Source organism: Rattus rattus, chromosome 11 (assembly GCF_011064425.1).
Source record: "Rattus rattus isolate New Zealand chromosome 11, Rrattus_CSIRO_v1, whole genome shotgun sequence".
In the NCBI taxonomy this organism is placed as follows: domain Eukaryota; kingdom Metazoa; phylum Chordata; class Mammalia; order Rodentia; family Muridae; genus Rattus; species Rattus rattus.
In genome coordinates, this window is record NC_046164.1 from 25,209,147 (window position 1) to 25,232,874 (window position 23,728).

The 23,728-nt window shown below is 40.0% G+C and overlaps 1 protein-coding gene across 1 annotated transcript in view; it reads left to right on the forward strand.

Moving 5' to 3' along the window:
• The window catches only part of Grxcr1 (glutaredoxin and cysteine rich domain containing 1), a 122,009-nt gene that overhangs the window by 67,198 nt on the left and 31,083 nt on the right, over nucleotides 1–23,728 (forward strand). Inside the window, exon 2 of the mRNA XM_032916434.1 lies at nucleotides 3,302–3,544. Within this exon, the coding sequence (XP_032772325.1) occupies nucleotides 3,302–3,544 (243 nt within the window). The remainder of the gene's footprint in view (nucleotides 1–3,301; nucleotides 3,545–23,728) is intronic.

Consider the following 23,728-nt stretch of genomic DNA (forward strand, 5'->3'; position numbering starts at 1 on the left):
ACAACATGAAGCAGCCCCATATATCCCTCATCTGGGATTAAAACAAAAGCATATTTCCATAATCTTACTAGAGTCTCATTACTCCCCGCTTTTTCTCTTTAACTTTGAACATTGAGTTACCATTTAGTATCTTGCTAGCTGTTTTCATAGTAGCTCTTACTTAATCGTCTCAGCAAAGCAGTTAGAAAATAGTAATGCCACTATTATTACATTTGAGAGATAAGAAAACTGAGGCTTACTAACTCACTTGCTTCCCAAGCACACATAGAGAGCCTGAGTTAGAACCCAAAAATATCTAACTGACAAGGCCATGCTTTCTCTACTCTAGTGGTTTATATTATGACAGAAATTATACATTGAATGCTCCCTAATAGCCCATGTGTTAAAAGCTTGATTTCAAGAGTGGAGCTGTTGGGAAGTAGTAGTATATTTAAAAATAGAGGGCTACAAGGTGGCCTTTTGATCACTGAAGAATGCCCTCAGCGCTGTTATGGTAGAACCATGGCCCTTCTTCCTCCCCTTCACTTCATAAAGCAAGCAGTTTTACTGTACCACACAACCCCACCATAGGCCCATCATAGGCCCAAAGCAATTAAGTCTCTCAGTCCTAGACTGAAACTTCTCATGCTGTGAGCTAAAGTAAGCTTTTCTCCTGATAAGATGAGTTCCTCAGACGTTTGTTATAGCGACAGAAATTTAACATATACCATATTCAGCTTTCAGATAATTGGTCTATGTAAGGTTTATAGAACATTTTTATAATCATTTCTTGTGTATTTTTATTTTATGTGCATTGGTGTTTTGCCTGCATGTGTCTGTGTGAAGGTGTCAGATCTCCTGTAACAGGAGTTACACAGTTGTGAACTTCCTTGAAGATGCTGGGAATTAAACTCGGGTCCTCTGGAAAAGCAGTCAGTGCTCTTAACCCCCGAGCCATCTCTCTAGCTCTTTTGAACCTTTTTAATTTGATAAAACCACTTACAAATCAGATGGTCTCCTAAATTAAGAACTTTAAGCTTATGTGTAAACAATTATGTTTGTCACCTATAACTCAGTGACTTCATCTAATCTTTTAGATGTTACTCTCCCTGTGTTCTCGTTACCTCTGTCCTTTGTTCTACCTTCAGAGTTGTGAAGTCACTCATTCCTTCTAGGCTTCTGAGGTTTTAGCTAACTTGCTATATTTTGTTGGAGAAATGAGTTATCCTATGTCTTGATTTTTTAAATTTTTGATAACTTCATACACGTACACAATGCAATATAATCACACCTCCTCCCAGTCCCCACATATCTCCCCAACAAGAATTTTTCTCATTTTCAGAAGAATCACATCTTGATGATGTGGCCATCCTGGGTTTCTCATATTCCAGTGAGTGGTCCCATAGTCACTCATATGTGAGGAACACTGACTTAGTAGGTCCTTCCTATATCTTTTTCAAACGTGTCCTTTCTTTCTGGGAGGGGAGACCATTACGTTGACATTCTTATGGCTTTAGATTTCTTTACTACTGTTTTTCCATTTGTATCTTAGAACATCCATCCGACTTCTTTGAATCTAAAGTAATGACGCTCTGGCTGGCTGGTTTTAGCACTGAGTTGTCTGGAATGGTTCCTGATCTAATTGTTTTACTTCATGGGAGTTTTAAAAGTCATGTGGGTGCTTTAAACGACCATAGCCCTGTTGTGTTAGTTGGCTTTACATATCAGTGGGATAAAATGTTTAAGATAATTAATTTTATGGACAGGGATCTCAGACAAGTGGCTACGGGCATCTGGTTTCTCAGAAAGCATCGAAAAGATTATTAAATTGAACAGTTGTCACCTTGACTTTGGGTATTGCTTGCCTCTCCTCTGGCATGTCTGAATACTTACTGTATTTTTAGTTCTCCCATCAGTCCCTCTGCCCTCTTGTGCTGGTTTTGATACACTCCCATTCTGCACCACCCAATCCTGACTCCTTGTGACAGAGCCTTTTTGCCGCATGTTAGAGGCACGTCACTCAGAAAGTACGTACATGAGTGCTATGCTGCTTCAGCTTCAAAACCTTCCCATAGTTCAGTGTTTATTAAGTCACAGCAAACTGTGACTCAGAAGTCTAAGGATTTTTCAGTGTTCAAATGTTAGCCATTCATATTCTGTGGCAGTGTCTCATTATCAAGCTTTCAGATTATTTGGCTTTCTCCTTAGTGGATTAGGAGACAATATAGATACTGAACAATATCTCCATAATAAAAAAATCAACTGTTCATTATTTATTAATGATTAATCATCATTAATATTAAACTTATTTCACATGCTAATAAAAAGAAAAGCAACCAAAATGCACCACTTAAGTCATATTATTATTTCTTGCTAAATTTCTTGAAATGTCTCATTGTCTTGAGTTTATTTTTTTTCTGTTTTGTTTTTAAAGTTACCACACAAAGTGACCAGTTTTATTGCTCTTTTTCATTTACACTTTCTCTCTCTCTCTCTCTCTCTCTCTCTCTCTCTCTCTCTCTCCCTCTCTCTCTCTCACACACACACACAGCTATTTTAAGCATTTATTTTGAGTATATATGTACTTATGTGCAGGTTGGATGAGAGCTTGTGAGAGTTGGTTCTCTTTCTACCATGTGGTCCCTGAGATGGAATTCAGGCCACTGGGCTTGTTGGGAGATGCCTGCTAGGCCATCCTACCAGCAGTATTATATTTTATTCTTATTCAAACACAATGTTCTGTCTTCTTCACCACCTCAGCAGCTATTTATGCTTTTATGTCACATATATTCCATCTTCACGTTCTACAATTTCTTTTTCCATATATGTGTAATATACATATTATACATTACATCTAGATTCTGTGATGGAAAACTTCCATTTTTTTTCCATTCTCCTACCAAAGAGTATTCTCCTACTAATGGCCCGAATTCTATCTCGGGGACCACATGGTAGAAAGAGAGAACCAACTTTCACAAGCTCTCATCCAACCTGTACATAGGTGCACATATACTCAAAATAAATGCTTAAAATAGCTGTGTGTGTGTATGTGTGTGTGTGTGTGTGTGTGTGTGTGTGTGCATGTGTGTGTGAGAGAGAGAATGTGTAAATGAAAGAGAGCAATAAAACAGGTATAAAACTGGTCACTTTGTGTGGTAACTTAGAGATGTATGGCTCTATATTTACAAAGTGTTCATTTAACCTTTGTGAGTGTCTTTAATGTATAGACATCTACCCGATGCTGTTAATTCAAACTGTGCACACACAATAGAATCTAAGAAAGTAAAGCAAATATATTTACACTTCAATGCTTTCCTTCCAGCAACCATCAGCTGACCTGGAATTCGACCGGGTAGTGATTTATACAACCTGCCTTCGTGTGGTGAGGACGACCTTTGAGAGATGTGAACTGGTTAGAAAGATCTTCCAAAACCACCGAGTAAAATTTGAAGAGAAAAACATAGCTCTAAATGGTGACTATGGGAAAGAGTTGGATGAACGATGCAGGAGAGTCTCTGAAGCCCCTTCCCTCCCTGTTGTCTTCATTGATGGCCATTATCTTGGGGTAAGTATACTACAGAAGAAAACTGCCCTTGTCATATGTTCCACCTACAAACTGTAGGAAAAGATGACCTGTGGATGGGCACTTGGGCATTTGCTTTAGGCCTCAGGGCTTGGATTCTTATTTCTGTTCCAAACAATGTGCTGCTCAGCTACCTCATCCTTTCAGAATAACCGTGAGATGAAGTCAGTGTGAAATTGCTTTGTTGAATAGCAATACATTCTGGACATGCTCAGTTAACTTCAACTTCTAAAAACTGACCCAAGATAAAATTATGTTTTTAGTGTAAATCAAAAATTCAATATTTATAGGAGAAACATTTGTAAATTTTAATTCTCCATATTCAAATAATCGAATAATTTCTGGCTCAAGGACACAGAGATGACGTGCCCGAAATGAAGTCTGGAGCCAAAATTTTTTCCCATTATTGTTTAATATCATTTTTTTGAGTTTAGCAATATAGCAGTATGACATAGATTCACACAAAGCAATAAGCAGAGAGAACCCAATCTCCAGAAGAGCAACAAATCTGCCTCCTTCTGGCTTTTTGAATAACATTGTAAGTGTCCTTAAATCCCCCTCCTTGATCTCTAAACACACTTGGGTGAAACACCCCAAGATGAGAGGGAAAAAAGCCTAAAGGGATATCCACCACCGAGAGTAGTGTAGCCAGCAAATTCCCTTATCAGATCAATGACCTGCTAACCTTAGACGGATGCTTGGATCTCGGTCATGCTTAGCATCTGATCTTAACGTTTAACATCGAGGGACTGAAGAAAAATAATCTCTATCAGCACAGATGTCTGCTTTGTTCCAGAGAACTTGTGTCTGTTAGACTGACTGCAAGCATAGTCATTAAAGGGAAAGCTAAGTGCCAAGAATCCATGATTACGTAGCTACGGCGACTTGCAACTTTATTTTAATCAGAACCGAAGAAAGCACAGCATTTGGAAAGAGAGGAATTTCGACTTTGAAGTACTGATCCTCTCCCCGTGTGTCTCAGTATACGCTCTTAGGTTCCAGCAAACCGTAATGGTGGCTGTGAGAGTAGTGTTAAGATCAGGACAGTGATGGTGAGACCTTATGTTGCCTCCTCAGCTTTCTGTCTGCCATATGTCTGACCGGTCAATACTCTACTCTCAGCCCTCCATGGCTATTGGATAAGAGGCAACTAATGGACTCAGGCAGCCTTGTTTTCAATATCAGCTCTGAGGAGTAAAAGCTTTTGATCCAAGTAACATAGCTGACCAGGGGAGTCAGTCTGACACTCCAACCTCTTGCTTCGTGTAAGAATCCCTTGAGTAAAGGGATTTAACTATGTCGTAATAGCAGTTAGAATAAGCTTGGTGTGAAGTAGATGCTCCAGTGAACTTAGATTGGCTACACGGACTTACTTCTGCAGCTTCCTTATATCTATTTCTTCCTTCCCTGACTTCCTCCATAAACAAAGGATATGATCTTTTCGGCACCTGGAGAACGTAACATACAAGAATTACAGACTGTGGCTGTGGATGAAGTTGGTAGAGTGCTTGCCTAGTAGGCACAAAGGAGTATACTAGGGTATACCCCACTACTGCATAAACTGGGTATAATGGTTCATATCTGAAATTCTAGCAGTGACACTTGGGAGATAGAAGCAGGAGGCTGCAGAATTTCCAGGCCCTTAATTGCATACTGGGCTTGAGGCCAATCTGGGACTCATAAGACTCCATCTTAAAACACAAGAACAGAAAGCAACAGGCAGCAGAGATAGCTACAAACTGGCTTTTAAGTAAGGAAGCATTCTGATCATGTAAAATATTCCTTACTGCGGAATTCAATTTCAGAGGAACTGGACAGTTAAAGTGAATGGACAGCTTCGAGCATCCTCAGATAGAAGGTGAGCGCCACTCACACGCTGCTCCAGATCCATTCTACTGCATTCAGAATCCAGACTACTTAACTTCTGCTTGCTACTGAGGCGGGGCACCAGGGTGTGAACCTGCTCCGTCATTTGTCTTTCGGTCGGAGGGGCAGAAGGTGACTGCTACAAATGAGGTCAGGGTCCTGGCTCTTTCCCAGCTGAGTCTTCTGTCTGCTCTCTTTCTGTGCTCACTCAGCATCCAGGAGAGAAAGGCCACGGGGGTAACTCTGCTGCTTCTGGATTATAAAGATGCTGCTCTGCACCTGGGAGGAGACAGGTCCTGAGTGACTTGTGTAACCATTCTCCTCCGAACGCAGGCAGCTGACGTTTGAGTCTAGATGAAGAAGCATCAGTAGAATTATATTGCACTAAGATGGTTTTTCTCTGCACGATTCATGGATCTGAAATGGAAGGATGCCCTCTGCTGGGTTTTGGCAGATTATAAAACATTAATTTTTAGGGAGGAAAATTCCTCTGCTGCCCTAGTAAGCTGGTGATTTCCCTAACATCTGTGGTGTTTTAAACAGTCACATAAAACCATTTAAGTTAGCTTGAAATTAGGTGAGTGAGAAGAATCTGGCTGTGGGAATCACACACACACACATATGTATATATATGTGTATATATACGTATATATGTGTGTATATATATACATATACATACATACACACATACATATATATATGTATATATATACATATATATATATATATATATATATATGATGACTTTCTTATAGAAGGGATAAAGAGAATAGTTAGAGAGAGAGACAGGGACAGAAATGGAGAGCCTGTGAGGCAGGCAGAGAGAGCAGGGGAGTAACTGGTAACTTGCTTGCTCATCTACCATCATCACCAAGCTCCAGGCGGGTGTGAATTCCTTGTGTTCTTCCAAGGGAAGTTAGTGAACTCATGAGCACCAGAAGAAGAATCAATAAGAATATTCTTTAATCAGTAACTACTAATAAGCTAACAACCAAAGGTGGAGGCAATGAAACACTTAATAACTTTAGAAAATAAACTTTCATTCTCCGGGGGGGGGTTCTGTAGGGAATTGGGGGTGTATTCTGCTCAGAACTGGCTTAAGCAATTCTTCTGGTGTTTTGGCACCAGCATATAATCTCATAAATAAAGAATATGTTTTATATCTTAGTCATAGGTAACCTTAGATGTCCCACTAAGAAACAGGGTAGAAATCATGATTTATCTGGACCAATAATCACATCTACGATGGAAACCAGCAGACTTCACATTGGAATAAGGCTACAAACAAGAATGAGCATACGAGGCATCATGACAAACAGCCATTGAAGGACCAGAGATCTACAGAGACCTCCTTCACTAGCTGATGCTGAGGCCTCACAGCTGATAGTTCTATATTTACTTAAAGAATGGTGTTGCTCCATGTAAAGCTAAAAGTCATTATTATTGAGCTTAGCTAGTCTGTAGCCTCAGAGTAAGACTCTAGAAACACTTATAAACAGTTCTAAGGATTGCTCTAGAAGCACAACAGCTATGAATATAAAGAAAGTATTCTGGTAGAGCTGTGCAACATGTTTGCGTCTTATGATGTTTTTACAAAAGAGTCAACAAGTTAAACAAAAATACTAGGAAAGAAAAGAATTACAGTGAACTAAGATTAAGTTAGAGTGAATAGAGAATTTCTGTTATGAGCTTAGTGTAGACTAAGTGCGAAGTGTATATACTGTACTGTGCATGGAATCCTAGGCCTTCGTACTCTCCCTCTCACTATTCATGGTCTGAATTCTGCAGAACAACTGTGGTCCTATGAACTCCAGACATGATAAGTAGAGTTGCACTGAAAAAGTTCTTTAAAAGTTTATGTTTTAGTCATCAGTTTGAGAACAAAGCACCCGAATGTTTTTTTCTTTACAAGTTTTTAACGTTAAGATGTAAAAAAGAAAGAAAAAAGATATAATAATCAGGTTCCCTCTCCTTTGTTCCCCCTATAAACTCCCCCTCCCTACTTCACTGCCTTTCAAACTGATGACCATTCTTTGGGGTATTACTATATGTATTCATAAGTATAAAACCATAACCTTCCAAATCTGCTTAGTGTGATGTTTGTACATGATTTCAGGGCTAATGCATTTTTATAGATCCTCTTCCACATTTAATGTCTTTAGAGGAGTAACACTTGCTATCATGTTACAGTTGGCTAATGTAGAGTCAGTATCCTGCTGTGTAGTTCTGTGGATAGACTGTGCAGTCTATACACTGTGTATGGAAAGCCAGTTGCACAGGACAACCTATGAGGCTCCATTACAAGGCATCTCTTGCAATGCATATCTGCTGTTAAGGGCCCCTTGACTTTAATACTTTCCACAAGTTCTGAATGATCTATTATACCACTGATAGCTCCAACCCCAGCCTCATGAACTGCAATGAAGTGTGAATATAGTTTTTATTCATGCAATGCCTTGTGTAGTGTGAATGAGAAGGTAATAATGATAGGATAGAATGAATTTGGCAGTATTATATCACCCACAACATTAATTTCTCCCCCCCCCATCTTTATTAACTTGGGTATTTCTTATTTACATTTCGATTGTTATTCCCTTTCCCGGTTTCCGGGCCAACATCCCCCTAACCTCTCCTCTCCCTTTCTATTTGGGAGTTCCCCTCCCCACCCTCCCCCCATTACTGCCCTCCCCCCAACAATCACGTTCACTGGGGGTTCAGTCTTAGCAGGACCAAGGGTTTCCCCTTCCACTGATGCTCTTACTAGGCTATTCATTGCTACCTATGCAGTTGGAGCCCAGGGTCAGTCTATGTATAGTCTTTGGGTAGTGGCTTAGTCCCTGGAAGCTCTGCTTGGTTGGCATTATTGTTCATATGGTTTCTCAAGACCCTTCAAGCTCTTTCAGTCCTTTCTCTGATTCCTTCAACTGGGGTCCTCTTCTCAGTTCGGTGGTTTGCTGCTGGCATTCGCCTGTGTATTTGCTGTATTCTGGCTGTGTCTTTCAGGAGAGATCTACATCTGGTTCCTGTCAGCCTGTACTTCTTTGCTTCATCCATCTTATCTAGTTTGGTGGTTGTATATGTATGGGCCACATGTGGGGCAGGCTCTGAATGGGTGTTTCTTCTGCCTCTGTTCTAAACTTTGCCTCCCTATTCCCTCCCAAGGGTATTCTTGTTCCCCTTTTAAAGAAGGAGTGAAGCATTCACATTTTGGTCATCCTTCTTGAGTTTCATGTGTTCTGTGCATTTAGGGTAATTCGAGGATTTGGGCTAAGATCCACTTATCAATGAGTGCATACTATGTGTGTTTATCTGTGATTGGGTTACCTCACTCAGGATGATATTTTCCAGTCCCATCCATTTGCCTATGAGTTTCATAAAGTCATTGTTTTTGATAGCTGAGTAATATTCCATTGTGTAGATGTACCACATTTTCTGTATCCATTCCTCTGTTGAAGGGCATCTGGGTTCTTTCCAGCTTCTGGCTATTATAAATAAGGCTGCTATGAACATAGTGGAGCATATGTCTTTGTTATATGTTGGGGCATCTTTTAGGTATATACCCAAGAGAGGTATAGCTGGGTCCTCAGGTAGTTCAATGTCCAATTTTCTGAGGAATTACCAGACTGATTTCCAGAATGGTTGTACCAGTCTGCAATCCTACCAACAATGGAGGAGTGTTCCTCTTTCTCCACATCCTTGCCAGCTGTCACCCAAGTTTTTGATCTTAGCCATTCTGACTGGTGTGAGGTGAAATCTCAGGGTTGTTTTGATTTGCATTTCCCTTATGACTAAAGATGTTGAACATTTCTTTAGGTGTTTCTCAGCCATTTGGCATTCCTCAGCTGTGAATTCTTTGTTTAGCTCTGAACCCCATTTTTTAATAGGGTTATTTGTTTCCCTGCGGTCTAACTCCTTGAGTTCTTTGTATATTTTGGATATGAGCCCTCTATCAGTTGTAGGATTGGTAAAGATCCTTTCCTAATCTGTTGGTTGCCATTTTGTCCTAACAACAGTGTCCTTTGCCTTACAGAAGCTTTGCAGTTTTATGAGATTCCATTTGTCGATTCTTAATCTTAGAGCATAAGCCATTGGTGTCTTGTTCAGGAAATTTTCTCCAGTGCCCATGTGTTCGAGATGCTTCCCTAGTTTTTCTTCTATTAGTTTGAGTGTATCTGTTTTGATGTGGAGGTCCTTGATCCACTTGGACTTTGTACAGGGTGATAAGCTTGGATCAATCTGCATTCGTCTACATGCTGACCTCCAGTTGAACCAGCACCATTTGCTGAAAATGCTATCTTTTTCCCATTTGATGGTTTTGGCTCCTTTGTCAAAAATCAAGTGACCATAGGTGTGTGGGTTCATTTCTGGGTCTTCAATTCTATTCCACTGGTCTATCTGTCCGTCTCTGTACCAATAGTATGCAGTTTTTATCACTATTGCTCTGTAATACTGCTTGAGTTCAGGGATAGTGATTCCCCCAGAAGTCCTTTTATTGTTGAGAATAGTTTTAGCTATCCTGGGTTTTTTGTTATTCCAGATGAATTTGCAAATTGTTCTGTCTAACTCTCTGAAGAATTGGATTGGTATTTTGATGGAGATTGCATTGAATCTGTAGATCGCTTTTGGTAAAATGGCCATTTTTACTATATTAATCCTGCCAATCCATGAATATGGGAGATCTTTCCATCTTCTGAGCTCTTCTTCAATTTCTTTCTTCAGAGGCTTGAAGTTCTTGTTGTACAGATCTTTCACTTGCTTGGTTAAAGTCACACTGAGGCATTTTATATTATTTGGGACTATTATGAAGGGTGTCATTTCCCTAATTTCTTTCTCAGCTTGTTTCTCTTTTGTATAGAGGAAGGCTACTGATTTATTTGAGTTAATTTTATACCCAGCCACTTTGCTGAAGGTGTTTATCAGGTTTAGTAGTTCTCTGGTGGAACTTTTGGGATCACTTAAATATACTATCATATCATCTGCAAATAGTGATATTTTGACTTGTTCTTTTTCCAATCTGTATCCCTTTGACCTCCTTTTGTTGTCTGATTGCTCTGTCTACAACTTCAAGAACTATATTGAATAAGTAGAGAGAGAGTGGGCAGCCTTGTCTAGTCCCTGATTTTAGCGGGATTGCTTCAAGTTTTTCTCCATTTAGTTTAATGTTAGCAACTGGTTTGCTGTATATGGCTTTTACTATGTTTAGGTATGGGCTTTGAATTCCTATTCTTTCCAGGACTTTTATCATGAAAGGGTGTTGAATTTTGTGCTTTTTCTTCTTTAGTTGTATAGCTCTTTTCTCCTATCTGACATCATTTCACTTTTATTTCATGGAATTCTAACACTGCTTTTATAGTGTGAGTTTGTTGTAGATGATTTCTTTTATTTTCCTTGTTAATTAATTTACTTATTCACTTAACATCCTTATCGCAGCCCTTCCCTTCCTTCTGTCCTCCCAGTCACACCTTTACAAGGCCCTTCTCCATCATCCCCTTCCTGTTCTCCTCAGAGAAGAGGAAGCCCCATTGGGTACCACTTTTTCACCTAGGCCCAATTGCATTAGCATATGTTAACTATACAAAGTAATGTGTTTTATTTACATAGCACAGATATGTATTTCATATGTTTGTTCCATAGCAATTTAAACAATCAGTACTAATAATAATGTTTTCAATCTATCATATTTATTGGTTTACTGAAATACATTTAATTTAATAAATTTAATAAATTTATTTATCTATTGTACTGGCTGGTTTTGTGTGTCAACTTGACACAAGCTGGGGTTATCACAGAGAAAGGAGCTTCCCTTGAGGAAGTGCCTCCATGAGATCCAGCTGTAAAGCATTTTCTCAATTAGTGATCAAGGGTGGAAGAGTTCATTTTGGGTGGTGCCATCCCTGGTCTGGTAGTCCTGGCTTCTATAAGAAAGCAAGTTGAGCAAGCCAGGGGAAACAAGGCATTGAACAGCACCCCTCCATGGCCTCTGCATCAGCTCCTACCTCCATATTTCTGCCCTATGTAAATTCTTGTCCTGCCTTTTTTTGGTGATGAACAGCAATGTGAAAGTGTAAGTTGAATAAAACCTTTCCTCCCCAATTTGCTTCTTGGTCATGATGTCTTGTGCAGGAATAGAAACCCTGAATAAGACAGATTGGTACCAGCATAGTGGGGTATTCCTGTGACAACCTGATCATGTTTTGGGGAGAACTGTAAAGGACTTCAGAACTTTGAGCTAGAAGAACCATTTGGATATTAAGAGTTCTGTTGGATGTTATGTAGGAGCTTGGAAGATAATGTTGAGAACAGTGCAGAAGATGGAGGCCTGGCTTGTGAAATTTCAGAGGGAAGATTAAAGACTTACCAGGACTGTTGCTATTTTGATTGTGATGAATCTGTGGTTTTGGTTAGCTGGGGCTAAAGGATCAGCTGTGATTATCAAGATACCAGAACTACTAAAGCAAACCTTTGTATTACTGGAACTGTTGATGTTGGTCAGATGAGCTAAGAAATTTGCAGTGATTAAGAAGAGACCAGCATCATTGAGGTGAAATCTTCTGGGAAGTGTTTTTCTGAGAGCACAAAGAGGCTCTGTTCCAGAGATAGCCAAGGTTGTACCTTGTGATGTGGCTGGACACTTGATAATGTGTAAGAATCACCCAGGTGGTGATTGCTTTGAAGGCATGGAGGGGTCATGAAGAGCAGCTGAGGCTGGGCACTGTAAGAGGCCATGGAAGGCCACTAGTGAAGGTGTAGCCTCAGTTGCAATTGATGACCCAGGACTGAAGGAGTTGTGCAAACGAGTTGAGGCTTGGTAACATGAAGAGAGCCTATGGGAGGCTATTGGTGAAGCTTATTTGCAGTAGAAGATGCAGGGTTTTGGAGATGCCAGTACCATGAGATGAACACAAAGGATAGCGCAGCAGTGGAGAACAGGTAGCTGGAGAGTATGAGACAAGGTGTGTGCTACAAAAGGCAGAGCTGGAGAAGTGACCCAAGCCTTTGGAGGAGCATAGAAGATCATGGGTGGATCCCAGACATTGGACGGTTAGAATTTGATTTTGTTTTTGATTGTGACTATGACCTGATATTTTTTTCTTCTTGAGGTAAGAAAGTATTTTAGTGGAGCCCACAATTCAGAGACTTTGAATTTTGAAAAGACTTTGAATTTGGTCTTCGCCAGTCTTCACTTCGTAGAGAGAAACCAAAGAACTTCTCATAGTATTCTGACTGATTCTTGACGTTTCTGTTGACTCATAAAAATTTGGTGGCGCCTTGCAGTTTCTGCTGGATTGAGCCCCTGTTACTGGTTCATGTTTGGTGTTTGCTATTGGACTGGATACTGCTTACTGATATCCTGACAATGAAGCCTGAAATCACATCAAGGAACTACTTCTAAATAGGTCCCCAACCCCCTTTTTCTATTAACCTTCTTTGTTTGCTACATGTGGTTGGTGACTAGAAAGGGGATTAAAGTGTTTAAGAACCCTAATTAAAGTAGGTTTTGAAAAATCTAAGCCTACACAGTGTTTCTTTAGTGTATTTTCTGTCTCTATCATTTTGCACATTGAAACACATTGTCACAATAGCCCAGGGCATTGTTCCTTTTAATGCTGTAATTCTCTGCATGGCTGGAGACTTGCGGAGTGCCTGGTGGTCTATTTCTTGATACTCTGAAAGCTGTGGGCTTAAGTTGGTGCACTGAATTTGTCCTCAACAAAAAATCTGACACAGATGTGTCTGTTTGAAATTGGGCTGCACATTAATGCCGGCACAGGTCACACCATGTAATAGAGCCCTCAGGCACCAAATCATGTTCTTTTTTTTTTTTTTTTTTTTTTTTTTTTTTTTTTTTTTTTTTTTTATTAACTTGAGTATTTCTTATGTACATTTGGCAACATCCCCTTCCCCTCCCCCCTTCCTTATGGGTGTTCCTCCCCACCTCCCCCATTGCCGCCCTCCCCCAACAGTCTAGTTCACTGGGGGTTCAGTCTTAGCAGGACCAGGGCTTCTCCTTCCACTGGTCCTCTTACTAGGATATTCATTGCTACCTATGAGGTCAGAGTCCAGGGTCAGTCCATGTATAGTCTTTAGGTAGTGGCTTAGTCCCTGGAAGCTCTGGTTGCTTGGCATTGTTGTACATATGGAGTCTCAAGCCCTTCAAGCTCTTCCAGTTCATTCTCTGATTCCTTCAACGGGGGTCCTGTTCTCAGTTCAGTGGTTTGCTGCTGGCATTCGCCTCTGTATTTGCTGTATTCTGGCTGTGTCTCCAGGTTCGATCTACATCCGGCTCCTGTCGGTCTGCACTTCTTTTGCTTCATCCATCTTGTCTAATTGGGTGGCTCTATATGTATGGGCATGGCTCTGAATGGGTGTTCCTTCAGTCTCTGTTTTAATCTTTGCCTCTCTCTTCCCTGCCAAGGGTATTCTTGTTCCCCTTTTAAAGAAGGAGTGAAGCATTCACATTTTGATCATCTGTCTTGAGTTTCATTTGTTCTAGGCCACTAGGGTAATTCAAGCATTTGGGCTAATAGCCACTTATCAGTGAGTGCATACCATGTATGTCTTTCTGTGATTGGGTTAGCTCACTCAGAATGATATTTTCCAGTTCCAACCATTTGCCTACGAATTTCATAAAGTCGTTGTTTTTGATAGCTGAGTAATATTCCATTGTGTAGATGTACCACATTTTCTGTATCCATTCCTCTGTTGAAGGGCATCTGGGTTCTTTCCAGCTTCTGGCTATTATAAATAAGGCTGCGATGAACATAGTGGAGCACGTGTCTTTTTTATATGTTGGGGCATCTTTTTGGGTATATGCCCAAGAGAGGTATAGCTGGATCCTCAGGCAGTTCAATGTCCAATTTTCTGAGAAACCTCCAGACTGATTTCCAGAATGGTTGTACCAGTCTGCAACCCCACCAACAATGGAGGAGTGTTCCTCTTTCTCCGTGATCCTCGCCAGCATTTGCTGTCACCTGAGTTTTTGATCTTAGCCATTCTCACTGGTGTGAGGTGAAATCTCAGGGTTGTTTTGATTTGCATTTCCCTGATGACTAAAGATGTTGAACATTTCTTTAGGTGTTTCTCAGCCATTCGGCATTCCTCAGCTGTGAATTCTTTGTTTAGCTCTGAACCCCATTTTTTAATAGGGTTATTTGTCTCCCTGCGGTCTAACTTTTTGAGTTCTTTGTATATTTTGGATATAAGGCCTCTATCTGTTGTAGGATTGGTAAAGATCTTTTCCCAATCTGTTGGTTGCCGTTTTGTACTGACCACAGTGTCCTTTGCCTTACAGAAGCTTTGTAGTTTTATGAGATCCCATTTGTCGATTCTTGATCTTAGAGCATAAGCCATTGGTGTTTTGTTCAGGAAATTTTTCCAGTGCCCATGTGTTCCAGATGCTTCCCTAGTTTTTTTTCTTCTATTAGTTTGAGTGTGTCTGGTTTGATGTGGAGGTCCTTGATCCACTTGGACTTAAGCTTTGTACAGGGTGATAAGCATGGATCGATCTGCATTCTTCTACATGTTGACCTCCAGTTGAACCAGCACCATTTGCTGAAAATGCTATCTTTTTTCCATTGGATGGATTTGGCTCCTTTGTCAAAAATCAAGTGACCATAGGTGTGTGGGTTCATTTCTGGGTCTTCAATTCTATTCCATTGGTCTATCTGTCTGTCTCTGTACCAATACCATGCAGTTTTTATCACTATTGCTCTGTAATACTGCTTGAGTTCAGGGATAGTGATTCCCCCTGAAGTCCTTTTATTGTTGAGCATAGTTTTAGCTATCCTGGGTTTTTTGTTATTCCAGATGAATTTGCAAATTGTTCTGTCTAACTCTTTGAAGAATTGGATTGGTATTTTGATGGGGATTGCATTGAATCTGTAGATCGCTTTTGGCAGAATGGCCATTTTTACTATATTAATCCTGCCAATCCATGAGCATGGGAGATCTTTCCATCTTCTGAGATCTTCAATTTCTTTCTTCAGAGGCTTGAAGTTCTTATCATACAGATCTTTCACTTGCTTGGTTAAAGTGACACCGAGGTATTTTATATTATCTGAGACTATTATGAAGGGTGTCGCTTCCCTAATTTCTTTCTCGGCTTGTTTTTTTTTTGTAGAGGAAGGCTACTGATTTATTTGAGTTAATTTTATACCCAGCCACTTTGTTGAAGTTGTTTATCAGCTTTAGTAGTTCTCTGGTGGAACTTTTGGGATCACTTAAATATACTATCATATCATCTGCAAATAGTGATATTTTGACTTCTTCTTTTCCGATCTGTATCCCTTGACCTCCTTTTTTTGTTGTCTGATTGCTCTGGCTAGAACTTCAAGAACTATATTGAATAAGTAGGAGAGAGGCAGCCTTGTTCTAGTCCCTGATTTTAGTGGGATTGCTTCAAGTTTCTCTCCATTTATTTTAATGTTAGCCACTGGTTTGCTGTATATGGCTTTTTACTATGTTTAGGTATGGGCCTTGGATTCCTATTCTTTCCAGGACTTTTATCATGAAGGGGTGTTGAATTTTGTCAAATGCTTTCTCAGCATCTAATGAAATGATCATGTGGTTTTGTTCTTTCAGTTTGTTTATATAATGGATCACGTTGATGGTTTTCCAGATATTAAACCATCCCTGCATGCCTGGGATGAAGTTTACTTGATCATGGTGGATGATTGTTTTGATGTGCTCTTGGATTCGGTTTGCCAGAATTTTGTTGAGTATTTTAAGGTCGATGTTCATAAGGGAAATTGGTCTGAAGTTCTCTTCTTTGTTGGGTCTTTTTGTGGTTTAGGTATAAGAGTAATTGTGGCTTCATAGAAGGAGTTCGTAGTGCTCCATCTGTTTCAATTTTGTGGAATAGTTTGATAATATTGGTATGAGGTCTTCTATGAAGGTCTGATAGAATTCTGCACTAAACCCGTCTGGACCTGGGCTCTTTTTGGTTGGGGAGACCTTTTAATGACTGCTTCTATTTCCTTAGGAGTTATGGGGTTGTTTAACTGGTTTATCTGTTCCTGATTTAACTTCGGTACCTGGTATCTGTCTAGGAAATTGTCCATTTCCTGCAGATTTTCAAGTTTTGTTGAGTATAGGCTTTTATAGTAAGATCTGATGATATTTTGAATTTCCTCTGAATCTGTAGTTATGTCTCCCTTTTCATTTCTGATTTTGTTAATTTGGACACCCTCTCTGTGTCCTCTCGTTAGTCTGGCTAAGGGTTTATCTATCTTGTTGATTTTCTCAAAGAACCAACTTTTGGTTCTGTTGATTCTTTCTATGGTCCTTTTTGTTTCTACTTGGTTGATTTCGGCTCTGAGTTTGATTATTTCCTGCCTTCTACTCCTCCTGGGTGTATTTGCTTCTTTTTGTTCTAGAGCTTTTAGGTGTGCTGTCAAGCTGCTGACATATGCTCTTTCCTGTTTCTTTCTGCAGGCACTCAGCGCTATGAGTTTTCCTCTTAGCACAGCTTTCATCGTGTCCCATAAGTTTGGGTATGTTGTACCTTCATTTTCATTAAATTCTAAGAAGTTTTTAATTTCTTTCTTTATTTCTTCCTTGACCAGGTTATCATTGAGTAGAGCATTGTTCAATTTCCACGTATATGTGGGGCATTCTTCCCTTATTGTTATTGAAGACCAGCTTTAGGCCGTGGGTGGTCCGATAGCACGCATGGGATTATTTCTATCTTTCTGTACCTGTTGAGGCCTGTTTTTGACCAATTATATGGTCAATTTTGGAGAAAGTACCATGAGGAGCTGAGAAGAAGGTATATCCTTTGGCATTAGGGTAGAACGTTCTATAAATATCCGTTAAGTCCATTTGGCTCATGACTTCTCTTAGTCTGTCTACGTCTCTGTTTAATTTCTGTTTCCATGATCTGTCCATTGATGAGAGTGGGGTGTTGAAGTCTCCTACTATTATTGTGTGAGGTGCAATGTGTGTTTTGAGCTTTAGTAAGGTTTCTTTTACGTATGTAGGTGCCCTTGTATTTGGGGCATAGATATTTAGGATTGAGAGTTCATCTTGGTGGATTTTTCCTTTGATAAATATAAAGTGTCCTTCCTTATCTTTTTTGATGACTTTTAGTTGAAAATTGACTTTATTTGATATTAGAATGGCTACTCCAGCTTGCTTCTTCCGACCATTTGCCTGGAAAGTTGTTTTCCAGCCTTTCACTCTGAGGTAGTGTCTGTCTTTGTCTCTGAGGTGTGTTTCCTGTAGGCAGCAGAATGCAGGGTCCTCGTTGCGTATCCAGTTTGTTAATCTATGTCTTTTTATTGGGGAGTTGAGGCCATTGATGTTGAGAGTTATTAAGGAATAGTGATTATTGCTTCCTGTTATATTCATACGTGGATGTGTTATGTTTGTGTGCTTTTCTTCTCTTTGTTTTGTTGCCAAAACGATTAGTTTTTGCCTCTTCTTGGGTATAGCTTGCCTCCTTATGTTGGGCTTTACCATTTATTATCCTTTGTAGTGCTGGATTTGTAGAAAGATATTGTGTAAATTTGGTTTTGTCATGGAATATCTTGGTTTCTCCATCTATGTTAATTGAGAGTTTTGCAGGATACAGTAGCCTTTAATTGGCATTTGTGTTCTCTTAGGGTCTGTATGACATCAGTCCAGGATCTTCTGGCCTTCATAGTTTCTGCTAAAAGTCTGGTGTGATTCTGATAGGTCTGCCTTTATATGTTACTTGACCTTTTTTCCCTTACTGCTTTTAATATTCTTTTTTTCCTTATTTTGTGTTTGGTGTTTTGACTATTATGTGACGGAGGTGTTTCTTTTCTGGTCCAATCTATTTGGAGTTCTGTAGGCTTCTTGTATGCCTATGGGCATTCTTTTTTAGGTTAGGAAGTTTTTCTATGATTTTGTTGAAGATATGTACTGGTCCTTTGAGCTGGGAGTCTTCACTCTCTTCTATACCTATTATCCTTAGGTTTGATCTTCTCATTGAGTCCTGGATTTCCTGTATGTTTTGGACCAGTAGCTTTTTCCGCTTTACATTATCTTTGACAGTTGAGTCAATGATTTCTATGGAATCTTCTGCTCCTGAGATTCTCTCTTCCATCTCTTGTATTCTGTTGGTAAAGCTTGTATCTACAGCTCCTTGTCTCTTCTTTTGGTTTTCTATATCCAGGGTTGTTTCCATGTGTTCTTTCTTGATTGCTTCTATTTCCATTTTTAATTCCTTCCACTGTTTGATTGTGTTTTCCTTTAATTCTTTCAGGGATTTTTGTCTCCTCTGTATGGGCTTCTACTTGTTTATTTATGTTTTCCTGGAATTCTTTTCATGCATTTTTTTGGATTCCTCTCTGTAGGCTTCTACTTGTTCTCTAAGGAGTTCATCATGTCTTTCTTGAAGTTCTCCAGCATCATGATCAAATATGATTTTGAATCTAGATCTTGCTTTTCTGGTGTGTTTGGATATTCCATGTTTGTTTTGATGGGAGAATTGGGCTCCGATGGTGCCATGTAGTCTTGGTTTCTGTTGCTTGGGTTCCTGCGCTTGCCTCTCGCCGTCAAATTATCTCTAGTGTTACTTTGTTCTGCTATTTCTGACAGTGGCTAAACTGTCCTATAGGCCTGTGTGTAAGGAGTGCTGTAGACCTGTTTTCCTCCCTTTCAGTCAGTTATGGGGACAGAGTGTTCTGCTTTCGGGCTGTAGTTTTTCCTTTCTTCAGGTTTTCAGCTGTTCTTGTGGACCTGTGCCTTGAGTTCACCAGGCAAGTCACTTGCAGCAGATAAGTTAGTCTTACCTGTGGCCCGAGGCTCGAGTTCGGCTCTGGGTTCTGCCCACGGGCTCTCCGCATGTGGCAGCGACAGGGAAGATCTCGCGCCCTCCCGGGAGCCTCAAGTAGCACCAGGGTTCCAGATGGCCTCGGTGTTTTCCTCTGAATCAGCAATGTGTAGAGAGAAAAGTCTCTTCTGGTTTCGCAGGCGTGTCTGCCTCTCTGAAGGTTTAGCTCTCCCTCCCACGGGATTTGGGTGCAGAGAACTGTTTATCCGGTCTGTTTCCTTCAGGATCCGGCGGTCAAAATCATGTGCTTCTTAATTTAGATATTAGTTACTATTTTCAATCTTGCCGGAGAATAAATGAACTTTTGTATTTTCAGTGTTATCTTAGACTCAAAATTTTATGCAAAATGTGCCAGATACTTTTCTTTCATTAAATTCAAGATATGAGTAAGGAAACCAATAGGGAAAATTTCCTAGGCATCCATTTCCAATCAAACTTGAAGTCAGTATTTCTTTTTTTCTTTTAACAGAAAATTTTATTACTTCTTCAGTCACACTGAAGTCAGTATTTCAATGAAGAAAAGTGTTATTGGTTAGAAGCTCAATTTGGGCTCTAATGAGCCAAGATTTAGAGCCTTCTCAGCCACCAGAGGGCTCTCTCACAACGTAAGAGGCACTACATATACAAGAAAACAGAAATTGGATAAATCATTTGTAATACATCTTTCTTTAGACCCAAATAAAAAATAAATGTATCAAATATATGAATTACAATTAAATGTCAAATCCAGACTTATTTTTAAGAAAAAGGTCAGACTAGAAAGAACAGTTTTAAACTATTTAAAACCTTTACAAAAATAGTAAATATTTTGTAACCTGGGGCTTCATTCTGGGTCCAACATTTATACCATTCATTTATCTTCTGATTGGCCATTTAAGGAAAGTGTGTGTGTTGACTCAGAGAGTATCTAGCCATTAGGACTCTTGTAAAAAGATAGTTGGTACTGGGATATTATCCATGATTAATACAATTGAGCCAATATCTTACACAGGGATTTAACAAACTGCAATTGGTAAGTCCAGGTATGATTGGCTTGCACTGTGTTGTAGTTTTGCTTTGCTTTTAATCACATCTTGCTCTCCCCAGTTTGAGCTCAACCAAAAATACCTCTCTCTAAAAAAACAAAACAACAAAAACAAACTTAAAACCTGGTCATATGTCTTATCTGGGTAGTATCAGATAAGAGGGATTAATGCAACGAGTAAAACGGAGTGTACCAACTGGTCAACCACAAGAGCAGAGGAGTCCATGGGCTCCTTGTGGGGCTTCTTCTTTAAGTGGGACCTTGTAAGAAACCTGCAGGGGCTGGTCTTCATGCTCTCCAGAGCTCAGTGTGTGCATCCATTCGTTTTGACAATCAGCTCTTCTTCCTGATTCATCTTGCCCATTGGAGGCATTAAAGAGACTGGAGGAGAAGTTTTTCTTTCAAATTAATCTCTGTGGTACCCTAATAGCTCCTTCCTTCTTTCCTTTGAGGGCCATGATGAAAGTGAAAGGGATTTCAAATCCCCCTCCCCAAATGTAAACCTCATCTTCCATTCTACGTATTTTATTGTATGCTACATTTTCCCCCTTGAAAGACTAAAAGTAAACAAAAACATTCAGTGGAGTAACTTGGAGAAAACCACTAATCCAAATGTCTGAGCCTATTTCTGGCAATCTTACGTTATTTGAGTCTCTCTGGCACGTGGTAACCCTCTGTATGGAGTGTCTATATTTAGTAGAACATATTTCTTTTTTCACAGTCTGCCCTGTACCTTAACATTATTTTGAAAGCCTAGAATGAACACACTAGCTACTGAGTGAATAGTGAGCTTTTTGGTGTATACAGCACTGTGAAATGTTCTAGGTAGTCCAAGGACTGAAACACACAGGTCCTCTAATCCAAGCTAAAGATTAAAAGAGCACGTAGTGCTAGGGTGATGAACACATACTGCCTCATTTGATGCTTTTCTACTATTGTAAGGACTAAATTAATGATAGCACTAAGTCTATTTAGAAAGAGGAAGGAGGGATACATACTTTAATTAGGAACATTAAGGGAGATTTGAAGAAAGAGGTAGCATTTGAACTGTGCGTTTGGAACATGCATAAAATTATAATGAGTGGGTGGAAATGTGTTCCTGGTTCTCCGCTATTAATTTTCCTAGCATGAACTTTCAGCAGAGAATAATGATCGCTGTGCCTGATTAATAAAGATCTGTGGTTCTCTCTAACTAGGTACTGGGAAATATCTAGGCAATGTAATATCTAAGATGGAAGATTTCTAGCAATTCAGTGATTTTTTTTCTGGAGTCCCTTTTCATTCCCACTTTGGGATCACGAGATATCTCACATTCATTGGAGTGTGCTGTGCTCTGGAGCTTGAAAAGAGCTGGGAGTGAACTTCAGCCTTCAGATTTTCCCTTGAGTGATCTCAGAGAGTGTGTGAGGCAGGGACCTGGGGACCAGGAGACCTACAGTCTTCTTAGCAGTGTGATGTTCATTGAGAATCTGCCTTCCACTATCTATCGAGCTCTGTCACTGGAGGAAATAGGACAAGACCTACATTCCATGATTTTTATAAGTCGGAATAAAAAAATAAGTCAATTCCCTTCTCTCACTGACAAGCACTGATGCAGAAAACAGATTCCTCATCATTTTCTAGACAAAGGGTACAATAAAAATGACAATAAGCTCTGTTGTGAAGATTGCCACATTCAGTTGCTCTAGGGACAACAAGACAGGTTAAAGAGCAATTTTTCACTGTAATCTTTCAGGGTCATTAAATGTTTTAAAAAATAGCTTGCACGAGTAAAATTATTAGCGCAATATAAACACAATAAAATGTTTAGTTACATTTCTGTCAAAGAATTGACCAGAGCCATGAGATGAGAGAGAGAGAGAGAGAGAGAGAGAGAGAGAGAGAGAGAGAGAGAGAGAGAGACTAACCATTCTTTCAGAAGTCATTGATCTGCAGATAGAGCGAGCCTTCTGTGGGGATGGACTGAGGCATGTGAGTATGTTAGCCTTTGCCTCAGTGTTCACAAAAGAGGCCGTCATGAGCTATCTCTGTTACACGAAGCAGGTAGGCCTTGTTTGTGTACAATCCGTCCAGACTGTGCTAGAAAAATGACACCAGGACATGGACACCCTTACTTCCCATCTGCTGTCTATAGCCTTAAAATGATCTGAGATGATGATGTATTTTCAAACGGTTTTTATAATTTTGAAGGTATATACTTTAAAAGTTATTTGCCTAGGCAATGTGGAATAATCAAGATTGCATTGTGGGTATTTGCACTAGCAGTTTCACCCTTCTTCGTATGATTCTTATGTTAGTAATTTAGGGATATCAGAACAGAATGCCGCAGACTGAGCGGCTTAAACTATAAATCTAGAGGATCAAAGTCCAAGATTAAGATGTCATCATGTTTGGTATCTACTAGGGCCTCTGTGCTCAGCTTACAGATGGCTGACTTCTTGTGGTGTCATACACACTTTCTCTGTCTTTCTTTCCTCTTACAAAGACACTAATGTTATTGGGTTAATTTCTAATTTATGAACTAATGCAGCCCAGTTATCTCCTTACAAGTCCTGTTTTCAGTGACTGGAGAGATGGCTTGATGGGGAAGAGGGTTTAAACTGAGGACCCGAGTTCCCACTTAAAAAATCAGGAATACTCATATGCTCCCTAATTCTGTCTGGGGTTACACACGGTGCTGGCAGCAGAGGCAGGAGGATCACAGGGACTTGCCACCAGCCCAGCTCCTGGCTCACTGAGAGACAATGTCTCAAAAAAAAATAAGGACATAAAGTGATAGGCAGAGCACCTAATGTCCTCCTCCAACCTCTGTATACACACAGGCTCATGCACTCACATACATGTGTGCATAGCGTGTGCGTGCACACGCACACACGCACACACACACACAGACACACATACAGACACAGACAGACAGATGGACACACAATACACACACAGACACAGACAGATAGATGGACACACACCACACACACACACACACACACACACACACACACACCACATCCCTGTCTTCAAATATAATCTGTCCTACTTCATTGGTATGACATACTTGAAGCTGAGGACCTCATGAAGAAAAGTCTATTTAGCTTACAGTTTTAGACGTTCAAAAGCCTGTCACCCACTCAACTCTGGTAAAGGCATATCTGGTGGAGTCATCACTGTGTCCAAAGCACATGTGGAAGTGTTGCATGCCAAGATTAAAAACTAGAGTTTTGTGAGAGGGCAGGCTCTCTCTTTTAATAATGACCCAATTCCTGGGAAGCTAACCTACATCTAATAGACCAGCTCGACTCTCGTGTACAGCATCAATATACTCATGAGGTCCCCATGACCTTCAACTAGTTTCTATCTCTTAAAGTTTCATCACTACAGTGGAGACATTGATTTATAGATAGAGAGATTGTGTGTAGGGAATACATGTTAGTGCCATTGTATGGGTTAGAGGACAATTTGTGAGAGTTGGTTCTTTCTGTCC